This window comes from Vulpes lagopus, chromosome 12 (assembly GCF_018345385.1).
Source record: "Vulpes lagopus strain Blue_001 chromosome 12, ASM1834538v1, whole genome shotgun sequence".
NCBI classification, from domain to species: Eukaryota; Metazoa; Chordata; class Mammalia; order Carnivora; family Canidae; genus Vulpes; species Vulpes lagopus.
The window spans coordinates 30,697,755-30,715,080 of NC_054835.1; the positions used below are offsets into that span (position 1 = coordinate 30,697,755).

A 17,326-nucleotide genomic window follows, 5' to 3' on the forward strand; every position below is an offset into this window, starting at 1 on the left:
GGAACATAAAACACATAAAATTAGTTCTTGGAAAGACAAAGGCTGTTCTCCACCTGTGATATGGGAATATTGGAACTTACTTATATACTCTTCTATATGAGTAGTCTCTTGCTTGGAGTAACGATCAATGCAGGAGAAAACACTTTCATTCCTGGAAGACATCTATGGGGTGCTTTTCTATGTTGCACATTTGTTTATGTCCTTGTTTTCACAAAGTTTAAAATTGAACTTTAAAATTGAATCAATATGTTCTTTACATACAGTCAGTATAACCAAAAGCTCGATTGAAATTCTTAAAATATTGACTCTCTTGTTCTGTGAAAAAAGTTAGCAATGTCAAGTCATCTGTGTATATGGTATACATGTCAACAATTGTGTGTATATGTATGGAATGAAGTAAATTACAAATTCTCTCATAATTTTAGAGGAGAATTTACCTGTTAGCTCATAAGGACCTTATTTGGCAAATCAGACAATAGTTCATGAATTAGTAGGCCAGCAATAATGCCACTTTCTCCAGCATTTGCCTCTCTACTGGAAGAGTGGCCAGCTATGCTAACAAAATTAAGCATACATTCTCTACCCTATACCTGTTCCGTTCCTTATCCTGGCCTTCTATTTCTTTTTTTTAAAGATTTTATTTATTTATTTAAGAGAGAGAGCACATGAGAGAGTGGCAGAGGGAGAGGGAGACACAGGCTCCCAACTGAGCAGGGAGCTTGACACAGAACTCAATCCCATGACCCTGGGATCATTACCTGAGCTAAAGGCAGACTCTTAGCCAACTGAGCCACCCACGCTCCCTTTGGCCTTCTATTTCTGATGACAATATTGCCAAGCAATTAATTACGTAGACCTTAAAACCTTACAATTCCCTCTCCCTTGACAATCTCCCCTACAGAAAATTCATTGTCAAGTTCTACTGACTCTGCCAATTATAGTGTCTTCAGACCTGCACACATTTCCTAATATCAGGCCCATAGCACCTTCACCTGGACAGTCACAGGGGTTTCCTAACTAGTGTCCCAGTCATCTTCTCTGGCTTCCCGGTTTTTATTTTCCACATTGCATCTCACACTCTCATGCCAGGCTACTTGTGATCATGCAGAGAGCTAACCATGCCATTCTTCTCAAAAAAACACATTGTTTTCAGGATACAGTCCCAACTTGACATTGAGGCAATAATCCCACCATAAACCCTCTCCAGTCTTATTTGGAATGCTCTCTGTCTGTCCCACACATTCTACAAATCATCCACACAGGCTACTCAGAGCTCTCTGTAGAAGACTCACACTTTTCTGAACTATGTTCATATGCATCCTTCCACCTAGAATCACCTTGTCTCCTTCCCCACTTATAATACTCTCAATGTCTGCCTACCATCAAGCTTTCCCTCTCACCTACACCAGACTGACTTAATTTTCCCTGGACTTCCCATAGCAGGTTGTTATTCCCTCTAGTAAGATGATTACTCACATAGGTTGTCCTGTGGCTTTCCTGTCCTGGACTATGAGTTCCCTGAGAACAGACACCATACTTTGTATTCTGGTTTGTATCTTCTCAACTAGAGCATTAAGCAAATCCCTGGCACCTGAAAAGAACATAGTAGAACTTAAATGTTCATGAAAGCATGGTGGCCTGGGTGACTTCTGAAATGTCCCTACTGCCATGGCATCTGGCACAAACTCCACTGGTACCAGGCCCATGTCTCAAACCTTCCCAAACCTGCTTAGTAACATAGCTCGATTTCAAAACCCAGATGCATATGAGGCAACACACATGGTTTCATCATCCTAGAAGCAATAGGTGCCCCTTCTCAAAATCCTTTCCCAAAACTAAACCTGGTGAGACTATATCTTCCCAAACCCAAGAAAATGGGACTTCCTCTAATGTTAGGAAGAAGGACTCCTGGGTGGCTCAGCAGTTGAACGTCTGCCTTCGGCTCAGGGTGTGATCCCAGGATCTAGGATCAAGTCCACATCAGGCTCCCTGTGGGGGGCCTGCTCCCTCTGCCTGTGTCTCTGCCTCTCTCTTTCTCTGTCTCTCTCATGAATAAATAAATACATCTTTTTAAACATAAAAAAGTTAAAAAAAATAAATAAATAAGTTAGGAATAGACATGCAACCTAATAAATAATACCAAGCAACAGATTTCTCATAGCACAACATGGGAGAAAGCAGCACTTGGGCTTGAATCCTGGATTTGCCTCTCTCCCTAGTAGTAGATCCTGGGCAAGTACTTAACCTTTCTGAGTTTCAGTTTCTACATCAATGAAATGAAAATATGAACACCTGAGATCGGGTCTGTGTTCTGGGTGGTGCACACTAGACACCAGGCAAATGTTAACGTGCTCCTCCCCTCTTCACTGAGAGTGTTGTATGGGACAGCTCAGAATGAAGGTGTCCAGGCTCTGGCCTTAAACCTGGGAACCGTGATTCCTGAACCTCTGCTTCTATCTCCATTTTTCCTTTCTATACTCTCATGGATTTAATGAGTTGTTGGTAGCTGGAAATTGACAAAAACTACTCATGAGAATCTACCTGATGTCCCTCTTGGCCATATCTAGGGAACTTAAAATCTATGGTTTCAACTGCAGCTTTCATTATCTGGGGGAGGGTCAGCCTTGATGCTGGATCATTCTAAGACCATCACAGCAGAACTGAGAGATGGCTAATCAGGTTGGAAGGTGTATCTTGCTCTACGAATATGGAACAAAAGAAGCTAACTGACCCTCACAGGATGTCATAGATTCATCATTTTTAGAAAATTCTACCTGCTGCAGGGTGGTTTCAAATTCCCAATACTAGACTGATGTTGAAACTTAGAAAATATGCATGATCAGGAACGGATTGGGTCACACATTGTGCACCCCAATTATTTTATGGACAAGACAAGCGACATTTGTCACCAGAGACTAGGGGGAGATTGTTTCTATAAAAGCAATTCTGAAAATAAATAAATAAATAAATAAATAAATAAATAAATAAATAAATAAAATAAAAGCAATTCTGTAAAAAGGTGTAGTAAGACACCATACTATCAAATTTCAAAAGGAGTGGCAAAGAAATGAGCTCCTTCTTGTCCCTTTCCTTTCCTCCCCTGAGTAAAGGACAAGTATGGTGGGCTTTCTACAAGCCCCTGAATACGCGACCCACAGTCTGCTAGGGAAGGCTGACCTGAGTGGTATGTACCTGCTTGGGAAAATGTCAGCTCAATTTGCTATAACTCTTTACCTTTGAGATTCCTCATCTTAGGGCTCCAAAGAATGATATAAATAAATATAAAGGATTATGCAAGATATATAGGGATGTATCAGGAGCACAGCAGTTTCAACATATATTCAGATTTTGAAACAAGAAAATCAATTCTCATCTGAGGCTGGAGTACCCATTAGCTCTTGTTGAAGTGAGAGATGATTTACTGAGCCCTCCCTAAGGTTCCACTGTGTCATTTGATTTTAGCAACTCTGTTTTTTTATGTTAATTTGATCTTTCATAGTAACTCAGAACAAAATGGGTAAGAGATTAATGACCAGGACGTGTATCTAAAAGATGTATGCTTTCCTTTCTATACTCACATGGACTTAATGAGTTTCTGGTAGCTGGAAATTAATCAGTAAATAATAAAATATATATTTATATCTAAGACATACCCATTGCTCTTCTTGGTGCTATCAGATCTCTCTAATGTCCTAGACCTCAAAGAAAAGTGTCTAGGGTTGGGGAGTGGTGTGGGGAAAGCAGTAAAAACATGACGTGTTATCCAAAATGAACACACCAGCACAGATCACTTTCCAAAATGTTAGTGATTTCAGAAGATAAATGCAGACACACCCTTAAGAGAAGCATTGGAAAAGAGAAAAACTGGCCAGTTTCCCGAATCTCACTGAATCCAATTGGACTGGGTGATGACCCAGATCAAAGGCATGCAGTGATTGGACAGAGTGCCGGAAGGAACTGGCATCTTCACAGCTGCTGGAAATTAGCCAACTCAACCACACCAAGCAAAAGCAAACTGAAAGTAAATATGGGCGAGTAATTGAATACACATGGAGGTGCTCTCTCTTCACAAAATGCGAAGTTTGTGCGTTCCCAAAGGAGAAATATCCAGGTCTTCAGCAGCATAAAGTCAATGGCAAAATCAAAATGCCTCCCCCCTCTTTCCAGACCAGAGACTGAACCTTGGCTTGTATTGAAGGGAAAGGGGCAAAATGTCCTCTTGGTTATCACCATCTTCCCTGCCCTCCAATACTTCTGCATCCCCTGCACCTAAATCACTTTGTTTCCAATCTAATTTCTGAATGAAGTAAGATTTTTCAAATTTGGGGAAATTTTCCCCAGAAGAACAAGCTCTGCTATTTATGATGCCTTTGGTGGAAACGTTATAAGTTGCAGGGTGGTTTCAGTTTCCCAGCATCAGACTGATGTTGAAGCCTGGAAATTATATGCTGATTAGGAGTTCAGTTCCTCAGAGATGTGATTTTCCAGAATACCGTCGTTTCCATGGTGCTTTGCCATCCTCTGATGAAACGTGCTGATAAGATCACTACTGGGACTTCAGGGAAATGGTCCACACAAGGAATCACAAGCCATTTTCACCATGAATCCTCCTCTTCAATTGCTCCTCTTTTTACTTGCATGTTAGGATAAAAGAGATTAATTTACACCCCACTACCCATGCCCACATACCTCCCAAAAACCTGCCTGGAAGTACAGAACAAGGATGACAAATTCTTTTCTGTAGGTTCACAGTAGGAACAGAGGACTACCAGGATGAGGGCTTGGGTAGGGAAAATCTTGAAAATGGAAGCCTGAATGAGGCTATAAAGAGAGTAAAACAAAGTAGGACATTCTTTTCAAACTTGATTCCCTTTTTAAAAATACAGATTACATTCTCATAGAGGGAAACAGAACAAAATGCAGCAGCGCTTAAAGGATTTCCTCTCTCCCAGTTTTTCTCCGGTCCCTTAATTGTGTTCAAGCCTTGTTGAGTACTTTGTGTACGGTCCCTAGTGTGGTGATTTGCATCCCCCCTCTTTGGGTTGCTGTTGGCCGAGCTGGCAGCTGTCTCAGTCCGATTCTGTCTGGGAAAGGTAAGAATCTTTGCCTTGCTTTTTGAAAGATCTGGGAGAGAAATGCTAAATGCCTACAGAGGGGTAGTGTGGGGTGTGGGTGGGGGCACCGATTTAATTCACTCACTGGAAGCTTTCTGAAAAGTTTTCCAAACTTAAAAGAATCCTCTGGAGCCATGTGTTTAAAAAAGAACCAGAAAGACTTCTTCTCCCTTCTGAAAGGCTTGCAGAAAGAAGACTGGTTGCACTGTGGGTAAGATTTTGCATTTGGGGGCAGGTGTCCCTTAAGGAATTCCCAAGGGAGTTTAATATCGGATAGGCACAAAGTGGAAGAAGGTAAAAAAATGTTCAATGACCTCAGGCATTCATCACTAGGAATTCTCCCTGGGTTTCAATTTGAAGAGGTAAAAGTCAGTTATAAACGCATGTGTCCATTGGTATAATAATTGGTGCGTATTCTTCATATACAACTTCTGTTTTATCCCAAAGCTTTCTTCGTCTTTGTATTTATCAATACAAATCATTGGTTGTCTCCTTAGAATCTGGAGATGTGCATCCGCACATCTAGGTATATGCACACTCTTTGTGAAGAAGAATTAGGGTGAATGAGATGCCTGGGGCCAGGAAAGGCTAAAGAATGCTTTGGTGTTACTTGTAATGACAGACTTGCTCCTGTTCCCAGCACACACATGTACTCACTGTCCCTTATTATAGATTCAGCCAAGTGCTCAATATGGGAAAAGGGTGCCTCTGCTTTCTCTCTGGCAGAAGTTTGATTTGTGTACCTTTGATTTTGGTAACAGGGGAATATGGTGTTCAACAGGGTAAGGTGATACTGAGAGCTGCGGTGGGTTTATTGAATTATTTTGGTGGTGGGAAAGAGACCTATGCTAGGAGATGGAGAGGAACTCTGCCCAGAGCCCACAGTCTGCAGGTGGGAGGGATTGATGCTCTTATAAGGAGCGTCCCCAAAGCCTCCAATGTATGTGGCCAGTGACCTCCATATCATCATCTTCCCAGGGCAATGTTGGCAAATGCTGAATGCCCTGGTTCTAAGCATCCCTTATCTTTGACACCAAGTGACAGCATTTCTCCTGGGTGATGGCTCTGTCTCTCATACAAGTACAAGAATGGCAGCTAGGAGGACCTCCAGGTACTCATCCTCCTCAGCCAGCTAGTGGGGCTCTCCTGACTTGGTGAAGTCAGGCCTCAGGGACTTTTCAGCTTTTTTTTTTTTTTAGACGAAAAAGCCTCTTCTCTGGCTTCCATTCTAGAAAAAAAGACTTCTGTTCCCTCTCCCTTTATGACAAATTCATCAAGGTATTTTTTACTAGATGCAGGATGCTTAGAACAGAAGGGAGATGCCTGGGAACATCCGGCACCAATAGTTAAAGCAACCTAACAACCCAAGAGAAAGAAGGGAACAAATCTCTTCCAGGATTTAATTTATGTTTGTAGATTCACTGTATTAATTAAAAAGATGTTATTAAAACTTGTACAGATTAAAATATAGAGGATGGGTAGCTTTGAGCTACACAGTAAAGGGATGTGCTTACAATAGTGTCCTAGTGTTATCTCATTTTTCTCTCAAAAAGGCAACCTGCAGCTTTAAAATTTCAAATAGCTTATCTGTAAAAAAAAAAAAAAAAAAGTATAAACCTGTAAGGCCACGTAAGGAACAGGTGGATATAGACCTTTATCTTTATTATTTGAGAATGTGATGCATCAAGCCACCTATACTTGAATGTTTAAAATATCTTGCTCCTGAAAGTGGGCCGAAGAGCAGCAGCATCAGCCAGGAGCTTGTTACAGACCCACTAAATCAGATTCTACATTTAACAAGCTCTCCACATGATTTATGTGCCTGTTAAAGACTGGAGTTCAAACCAAGGGTTTCTTTCTTTCTGTGTGCACTTTGTGAGATTATTTAACCCCTCTGGACCTCATTTAGAAACTATTTCTAAACTCATTTGTAAACTAGTGAGAGTTAATGCTAATGCACACACAATGTACTGTCACATCCATAGTAGGTGCTCTGTAAATGACAGCGATGATGGTAATGAGGATGTTGATGAGAATCTCAGCATTGCCCAAAAGTGTCCTCACCTCCTAGCAGGAGTATTAAGTGATCATATTTAAAGCAAGATGATTGGTTTCTCCCTCAACCGTAAGCATTTGCATCTCCCACCCTCATTCCTAAGTGAATTAATCTCAAACAATGGGTAGTTTAAAGCTTCGTGTGGCCCCACACACATATAAAGAAAGAATACTGGGGAAGCCTAGGAACACGGATTTTTGCTAGCTTACCGGCTGAATTCAGCTGCCCCATGACTTCACAGCTGTTCCTGCTGCCCTAGTGTCTGTCCCTCCGGCTCTGTCCCCTCAGCTGGGTCTGCAACGCTGACTCTGGGATTTTCTTATGAAAGTGCCTGATGGGTGGGAGGAAGATCTGGAGGCTAGCTGGGGAAAAAATGAGTAATGCAAAGCCGTCCGTCTACTTAGTAAATGCTGCAAGAGAAATAAAAGTAAAAGCTGGTTCCTATCTCTGGGGACTCTAGAATGATTCTGACTTATCATGTCACTGAGCGGAGTTGGGGGAAGCCAAAACTCGAAATCTGCTGGCAAGGAAGAGAATGAAGAAAAAAAAATGACAGGGAGGGGCAATCCGGTGGGGGAGGAAATAAAAAGAGAGAGAGGGAAAGACAAGCGTCATTTAGGAACAGAGGTAGAGCGAAAGAAGGAACTCCAGGATCTGAAAACTAACCATACAGCACAGTATTTTTCTATCTTTTCTTTTCCCCAGAGGAGATTCTTGTCCTGTCATTTTACTGACAGACGTGCTATTACAGGCTCTTTTCCCAGAAGTTGACCGAAGAAGCTCAAGTGCTGCTGTTTCTTCCCTCCCAATTCTGGTGGCTCCTCTGGTAATGGACTGCTTTTCTCTGAGGTATGTGGATGTCCTCTGCGGACAGATCTTCATCTGCAAGTTAGCTTATGCCTCAGCTTTGCGAGGAAGACTTCTTTTTGCTTTCAGACATAACCTCAAATATCCTTTTACTGGCCTAGAGATGATACGAGGTTATCTTTGGACAGCAGTGGTGAATGTTGGTGACTAAAAGTTACACGCAAACAGGCAGTTCTAATATTTACCTTCATTGCACAGAGAGTGATATTTTGATTTGGGCTTGAATTTGTTTTCAGTGGATGCTTAATATGTCCAAAGTGTTTATCTCATTAAATAGCCTCAAGAATCTTCCTCTAAATTTCTTCAGTGACTGCAATTGCTTAATTCTTTAGCTGCTACATCGCTTCTCAGGGACAAAAGAGAATGATTTAACATGTCTGAACAGCAGACAAGAGCATTCACTGATTTCTCCTAGGCAGCATTTCAACCAGATGCTCTTGACCAAGAGTTTCAGATTTTGTCCCAAAATGTTCTGGTTCAAAATATTCAGAGAGGTACATCATAGCGAGGGCACGGGAAAATAAGAGAGTATAAAACTGTACTGAAAATCTAGCCTGCTTATTTTGAAAAAACGTGTCATGGTCCACATAGTATTAAGATTCCTTGTTGAGTTCAATGGAAAATTTTGAATTGACAGCTAATTACTCTAATAGTTAATCTTATCTTTAAAAATTATATCCAAAAAAAAAAATTCTATCCTACAAAACTGAATCTTTCCCCCTTCCTTTTCCTTTTTCAAATGGATTGGAAGATATTGCCACATTTCAGACCACAAATCCTGGTCTTATTGCCACTGAATTTTTGCTGACCTGCACCCCCACCACGGTCCAGGATACATGTTGCACTGTTAAATAATTACAATAAAAAGATGTGCTGTCATCTGCTGTAGAAGAACATCATTCGCACACTGGCTGCTGGTCTTGTTACTGTTTGGTGGGCAGTGAATGGGTGATTTGGAATGCATGCTATGCTTGCAAACACTGGCAGAGTCGAAGTTGCCGTGAGTTTTGGAACGGATTGTGCAAAGTGTTATTCATAGTGTATTCTCCTCATAAAGGAGGCTGTCTTTGGGATTAGGATTGAGACTTTCCCGTGTGTTTAGAAGAATGAGAAGCAATAGACAAAGTGGAAAGCCTTGTAAAACATTTGTAGATCGTCAGGGTATATTAAACACTGTAAAGTGCTTCCTGCTTTTTATATCTTCCCCTTTTTTATGGCTATCGCTTTATCTTGCTTTTTGCAAAGAGAATGCAAACAATCAGGAAAAAAAATATGACGGTTGATTTTCACATGCATCTGTGCCTCCTAGAAAAGAACACAGAGGTATTTCCCCAGCTCCTTACTTCTACTTGCAAGGCTCACTGTGATGCATTTCCCTGGTATCTTCTGTCCCTTCCACAGCTTCCACCCTGGAGAGACCCCCCAGGTCTAGTCTGTGAACTCAGCTGGGAAACGTCACTGGTAAAAATGACTGAAGAGCCCATAAAGGAGATCCTGGGAACCCCAAAGTCTTCCAAGCCAGTGACAATGGAGAAGAGCCCCACCAGCGAAGTGGTGGTCACCACAGTCCCCTTGGTCAGTGAGATTCAGTTGACGGCTGCTACAGGGGGGTGCTGAGCTCTCCTGTTACCGCTGCATCATCCCCTTCGCCGTGGTGGTCCTCATCGCTGGGATAGTAGTCACTGCTGTGGCCTACAGCTTCAATTCCCACGGCTCCATCATCTCCATCTTGGGTCTGGTCCTCCTGTCATCTGGACTCTTTTTGTTAGCTTCCAGTGCCCTGTGCTGGAAGGTGAGGCAGAGGAGCAAGAAAGCCAAGAGACGGGAGAGTCAGACGGCTCTTGTGGCAAATCAGAGAAGCTTGTTTGCTTAAGACTGAATGAGACCAAATGGGATATGTGGCCTGAAAATCTCCCTCTCACTGTGTCGTCCAATTCACCCAGAACTAGGGTGGGAGAGAATGAACAGTGCATTGCCGTAGACCAGAGGAATGGGGGTGAATTGGGGCGGGGGGTGGGGAGGTTCCGTCTTATGAAGAACCTACTTGTGTCTTCTTTATTGACAAACTTAACTCTAAGGGCTATTTCTAAGACTGAAAAATCAACTTTTTCTCAACACTAAACATTTGAGGGGTTGTGGGAGGTGCATGGCATTAGACAAGATTCGGTTCACCTTGGGAAGTAGCCAAGGAAAGATGAGAAACTAGTCAGCTAGTTCTGGCACACCAGCAACCTGCCTCAAAACAAAAACAAAAACAAAAACCCACACTTTTAAGACGTTGTGTCATAAAAAAAAATATTCTGCCAAGAGTCTAAATCACCTTGGACTTTGCATACTTCTATGAAATTCTGTGATAATATTTTTTAATAAGCTGATTCTCTGGCATCTATTTTTTTGCTTTCCATAACTCATCACTGGTGGTACTTTTTCTTAAAGAATAAACTAATATTTTTTATGTTTTAACATTGGACAGTTTTAGATGAGTCAGAAGTTAAAAGGCAAAAGATGTAGCTACTAAATGATGGGGGGGGGTTAAATTAATATTAAAATAATCCAACCTAGCACTTTTGATGATTTTTATATTGTTTAATGTACATTTCATTCAAAATAATAAATACTTATTGCTGCTGAAATTTCTTAAATGCTTGTTGCTGTTGTAGTTACATTTATTGCAGTTCCGAATTGCTCATCTTCCCTTGCCTCGTTTGCAATGTCTCAATTGTATTTCTCTCCAATGGGCATTTTGCTCCTCTCTAACTTATTCAGATTTTTATTTTTTATTATACATTCTTTCAGGACTTGTGAAGAATAGTATTAATTATGTTCACTGTGCTCTAAATGATTTCTGTGCCATTAACAATGAAGAAACCAATGCCTGGAGTCAGGAATTTTATAATGTGTTATTAAACATGAATTATCTATTCAATCAGTTGTTAAGTATTTGCTTCACATATTTTCAAGCATCAACTACATGCCAGGCTTTGTATAGATTCTTAGGCTGCTTAAATGAGTTCGTTCTAATACACTGTAAATAAGATCACTGCTTGACTTCTACCCCCAGCTAGGACTCTACCCTAGAACTCTTGTCAGAAATATCCCTAGTCCATGGAGTTTAAACCACATGAAACTAGTACTGGAAGATAGAGAGGCATGAAGTCTTTCTTAAACCTCGGCAATGCAAAGCACACCGAAACAAACCTCAGGTAGCACTTTCAAGAGAAGCATTCTGTCAAGGAATTTAATTAAATGTGGCAGGAGCCCTGTGGCACTGACTGCTGCCTGGTGCTCAAGTAGTTTTGTTAAGAGAAGAAAGGCTTTGAAGGTCAGATGGTACAAACCTGGAGTTGTTCATTGTAGTAGAGTATACCACAATTATGTTAAATGCATGCACATCAACACTCCTCTGGGCCAAATGCAAGTATGCAGCATCATGTTGATTTTAATGGGAGGGAGTCTGTGCTTTGACACGCCTCTTTTCTGCTCAAAATATTCAAAGGCTCCCCATCCCTGATGAAGAAATTTCCTAGGCAAGTGTTCAAGGTTCTCCACTATCCGATCCAAACAGATGTATCCAGCTTTCACTTCACTCCAGCCCGAAAACTCATGAGTTAGCCAGATCAGACTATTCACCGTTCTGAATCAAACTTTGGTTTCCTGCCTCCATGTATGTTCAACTTCTGTTTTCCCTCCTCAAGAATGCCATCCTGTCCCTCTCCATCTCAACATCTCCAAATTCTGCTTCTCTTTAGAGTACCCCCTCCTAAAATTCCTTCCCTTTTAACTCAAAGTAACTTCTCCTTTGAGAGTCTTTACTTACTTAGTCTCTGATGGCACCTTTCATTTTCTACCATGTTGGTGGCATAAATGTTTTATCCTCTTCCAGAGCTCCTTAGAAGGGATGATGTCTTTTTTTTTTTTTAACCCTCGTGTGATATCTAATAAAACGTCCTGCACAGAGTAGGTACTTAATACCCACTCAACTAAAGCACGAAAAATCAGAAAGTGAATGTTTTATCTAGAATCATACTCTATTTATTTTACTCTCTTAAAAGAAAATATTTTAGTTCTCAACTCTCCCCAAAGAGGTTGTCCTACTTCTTCCCGCCTCAACTGTAAGCTACAGATGTAGGTAAGTATTGACAACCTTTGTACTGCTCCAGCCCTCCCCTTCAAAATGCTTGAGAAGTAAACTCATGAATGATTTCAGGCCACTAGGGGGCCTCATGCTGCTACCTGAGTCTTAAAGAAACACTGTAGAATGACAAATTACAACAACCGAAATGGAATCATATCTAAACATAGCAATATCTCTCCTAAATGTGAGGAGTTGGGAGAAGATTCTCCACTGAGCCCACCACCACTCTCCTCCCTAAGCCACTTCACAATGGTGACATCTGGGTTCCCCCAGTTAGTGGAGGAGCCCTGAGAACCTTCAGTCCCAGTAGAGGGTACATACCCCTGTAGAGCTGTGAGGCACAAGATTGTCCTATGTACTGTGAATTCCAACTCCCATGAGGATGAACTCTGCTATCACAATTATCTCATAACATATGTCTTTACTGAGCAAGGTCTGTCTTTACAAATGCAGATATGGACTGCATGCATAGGCATGATGCAGGTATGTATGTATTAAAAAGATAACCAAGCCCCATCCTGGAGCATCAGAAACCACTATATCACCCAGCTGGATACCCTAAACCCCACACATCTTGGGTCACACAAGAACAACTTTTGACCTCATCTTGTGCAGCCAGTCTCTACCTAGGTGAGAACCATAGCCAACAAGGTCACTCTCCTCTTCCCACCTCACTGTTTTGGCTAATCTTGGGAATCTGGCCTAGAGGTGGAGATGGTCAAGGTCATATGGATCATGCAGGCAGCTGAAGCCAAAGGATAAGCCCAGGAGCGCCAGATCACAAATTCTCAAGCCTGTCTTTTTGTACCATCACCACTCATAAAGGGGGTGAGGGGAGATCTACTGGTCTCCTGGAAGTATTATGGTTTTGAACTTAAAAGATCTGATTATAAATTGCAGTTCTTCTGTTAAACTAGCCAGATGACCTTGAGCAGTTAAGCCTCATCTTTAAGGTTAATTTTTAAGAAATGATTTAGATTTTGTAAACTACAAAGTACTACATAATTGCAAAATTGCTATTGATAATATCTAATGTTGACTTTAGCTTCTTTCTCTACTTATTATCCCAACATGTCATTAAGCATCAAGCAGCCCCTATTTTGGTTGATTGACTTTAATCAGCCACTCTGTTTAACCTTGACATTATCCATAAAGGCTTTCTAGACCCGAAATAATCTGAGGAAAACTTCTGTTCCAAAGCTGAATCATAACTTACATTTCCTTGATATTGTTATAATTTTCAGTGCTTTTACATATATTGGAATGACTGTAAAGGCATATAGAATTCAATTAAGTGCCCTCAACATAAGAGAGATTAGGAGAGTGAGAAATCCTCTTTTTCCCACCACTGCCATTCAAGCCAGTCTTGTCCTAGGCTGCCCCACAGAAAGGAAGACCAAAGGCAGAAATTTAAAGAGAAACAAAAGAAGTACTCTCCTACTTCCTGGCTTTTGAGCTTCCAAGGGCATCCCAGTGATTTAGGGATTATCTACAGATTTGTCAAGGATAGTTTGTTTATAGATGATTTTTACATTTCTCCCTGACTTTAGTACTTAACCTTGCATACAGCAGTATTCAACTGTACCTAATGTTACCCAGACATTCTCCATCACACTTTGAGGCTGGAAGGGCATGTGTCCACCCTGCTCTTTGGAGAAGCAAACCGGTTTCCGAGAGAATGTCTCTTTAGGAAAGCAAGGCGATAAAGGTGTTCTGACACAGATTTTGGAAAAATTCTTTTTGAAGTATAATGTACATAGAGGAAAGTGTATACCTCAATGAATTCCACAAACCTGTAGAGCTAAAACCCAGATGGAGAAACTAAATGCAGCAGCCTCCCAAAGTCCCCCTTAACTCTCCTTGCTGTCATTATCTTTCTGGGAGGACACTATTCTCACCTCTAACACACAGAGTAGTTCTGCCTATTTTTTGACTTTATATAAATGGAACCGTATGGTGTACACTCTGTATCTGGCCTCTTCTGTGCAATATCATGCTTGTGAGGTGCAACCATACTGTTCAATGGCTCACTCTCCCCGCTGTGTAGAGTTCCATTGTATAAATACATCATCATTTATCTTTCCTATTGTTGATAGACATTTGGATAGTTTTAACTATTAAAAATAATTCTTGTGAAAAAAATAATAAAAAATTTTTTTAAATAAAAATAGTTCTTGTGGTAGCCAGCCTTTCAGATGGCTCCCAATGATTTCTGCCTCCTGGCATTCACACTCCTCCTACAGTAGCTCAGGGTTAGTTTGTGTGACCAATGAAATATGGCAGAAGTGATGGCATGTCACTTTCAAGATTAGATTATGAAGACACTGACCTCTCTCTCTCTCTCTCTCTCTCTCTCTTCCTCTTTCCTGCCTGGCTCTGGGAGAAGCCCTCTGTTATGTTGTGAAGACACTCAGGAAGCTGTGGAGAGACCTGTATGGTGAGAAATTAAGGCTCCCAGCTAATAACCAGAGAAGAGCTGAGACCTACCAGCAGCTACCTCAATGAAGCTGGAAGTGGATCCTCCCACAGTGGAATCTTCTGATGACTGTATCCCCAGCTGACAGCCTCACTGAAACCTCACAAGACACCTTCAGCCAGAACCACCCATCCAGGGCTGAATTATATGATTTTTGTAGGCCCTAGGTACTTTTGTCTCCATATGCCCTTTCTTCCACTTGAAAGAAAAAAGAGAAAAAGACAGACAGAGGGAAAGAAAGAAAAGGAAGGGATGGGATGGAAGAAGGGAGAGAAGGGAAAGGAAGAAGAGGAGGATGTATATCAATTATTGCAAGAAGAAAATTGTACTGACACATTTTGTGGGCTCTAGGCACTGCACATACTGGACCTAACGGATAAATTGGCCCTTCACTCAGCTAAGTCACTCACAGATTCTGGACCTGCAAAACCTGAGAGGTAATAAATGTTTACTGTTTTAAGTTACTACATTTTAGAGTAATTTGTTATTCAGCAACAGATAATATTGTGCTCTTGTGAAATTTCCTCTACATGACTCTTGGTGTACATGCATACACATCTCCATTGAAAACTTACCTAGGAGTGGATTTCCTGGATTAAAAAGGTAGGTATGTGTTAAACTTTACTGCCAGAGTTTTCAAAAATGGCCAAATCAATGTATTCTTTCACCATATTATAAGAGAGTTCTGTATGCATTGCATTGTCATCAATTTTTAAAATATTTTCAATCTTCCATTTTAGTCATTGTGAAGGATGTTACACTTGCTATTAAAATACATAGTTAAGAAAAGGGATGTGGCACCAGAAGCTGTGTTCTACTAGGGCAAAGCAGGCTAGAGATGGGAGAAGAGATTAGAGCGGAAAAATATGAATTAGATTTGGGCTTGGAAAAAGCGAAGCAGCAAGAGATAGATTCTCCAGGAGGTGCTCTGGAGATCAGAAACCAGGCTAAAAAGACTGAGAGTTGAGTTCTCAATGCTAACAACATTTATAGAGCTCTCATTATGCTCCAAGCTTTATGCTCTGAGCATTGCGTGGGTGATCGCATCTGATCCTCACCCCAAGCCGATGAAGGAGGTACTATTATTACCTCCATTTGATAGATGAGGACGCGGAGTCACAGATTAAGCCAAGTAATTGAGATCACACAGCTAGTAGAGTAGGGTCTGAGTTCAGATTCTAGAATGCACTCAATTACCCACCATTTTGATAATCTCTGGTATACAGTAACCCTCCAATACCTGATTTTTGAATAAATGTCCCAAACAGAAGCTGAGCAACACAGGGTCAAGAGTCTGAATTAAAGCTAATGAGTCAACAGTTTTGAGAAACCAGGACTAAAAAGTAGATGATTACTGAATCATTTGCCATCTGAAGCCAGGTCTGCTTATAATAATCCCTCTATATGTGCAGCACTTTGCACCTTTCAAGACACTCCTATTAGCAAACACAAGACTGACCCAGGACCCCAGTCACATCTTCCACCACCAAATCTTGTACTTTTATTTCTCGGCATCCTTGAGTTTCCTGTGTGGAAAATTCAAGACTCAGAATTATCAGCCAGCTTCAGCATGAAACTGGAGGCAGGGTGTGACGGAAGTGCAGAGCAGGAAAACTTGATGTACTTTAGTGGGAATCAAAGAAGGCTTCCTGCAGGTGGTGACTTGATAAGAGCAGGACAGGTAGAGGAGTTAGCTAGGTGATGGGAATAAGTAAAGAGAAGCAATCAAGGATACTCCCAGAGGGAACACCCAGAGTGAGTGCTGAAGGTCATAGGGAGAGCTAGCCCTCAGCCTCTCTAGCTCACCAGAGAGCTGTAAGGCAACAATGAAAAAACTCCTTAAGGGGATTTATCAATTACAATATTCTGTCCAAGCAAAGAGATTCCATAACTCCAATATCCATAGGGTTCAAACATAAAACTAGAGAATCAAATGTTCAGGTTCTAATTGAGCAGAAACATTTCACTTTAATGTATGAGCTCTGTGGGGATGGTGAACAAAATACATTATTATCATAACTAAAAACTTCCTCCTCCTCCTTATACCAATAATTGTCTTCCCTGATGATGGTGTAGCACTCTGATTAAAGGCATGGACTTTAGATGCAAAGTGCCTGGGCTTCAAATTCAGTTTTACTACTTCCTGGCTCTGTGTCCTATACAAATAAACTGGTAGCTCAGTTTCCTCATCAACAAAATGGGAATATTAATGGTACACCTCATAGGGTTGTAGTGACTATTAACTGAGTTAATAGATAAAAAGTGCTTTATGTCAATGACTGGTACTCAATACATTAGGTAGTATTAGTACCTACCTTAAGTCAATTTAAAGCATAGCTGATGTGCTTTGAGGGAGTTTTATGACATATAAAGCTATAGAAGTTACCAGAAAATCAGTTTAAGTGAGATACGAGTAGAAAAACAGCAGTTTAACTCATGAGAAAAATTGCAAACACTGAGAGAAAATGGGCTGACTAGAAATTTGCATTTAGTCATATCTAGCAAGAACCCACCCCCTCCAAATCTGTGTACATATCAATGTTTTATTTTCTCAATCAGGAGCTATTTATATCCAGTATATTCATATCCAAATTTATATTTCTCAAAAATTCCCTGATGCTATCAAGCTATCTGAGAGAGGGCTGGTTAGCAACTGGACAGTGCTTTGGTATAGGCAT

General features: G+C 41.0%; 1 protein-coding gene across 1 annotated transcript; it reads left to right on the forward strand.

Moving 5' to 3' along the window:
* The first annotated feature begins 5,031 nt into the window (after positions 1-5,031).
* Positions 5,032-10,679, forward strand: TMEM100 (transmembrane protein 100). Its single transcript, XM_041726995.1, is given in 4 exon segments — positions 5,032-5,093; positions 7,876-8,019; positions 9,439-9,642; positions 9,644-10,679. Coding segments are annotated over 2 exon segments (405 nt in total). The 5' UTR covers positions 5,032-5,093; positions 7,876-8,019; positions 9,439-9,504; the 3' UTR covers positions 9,911-10,679.
* Positions 10,680-17,326: the final 6,647 nt, after the last annotated feature.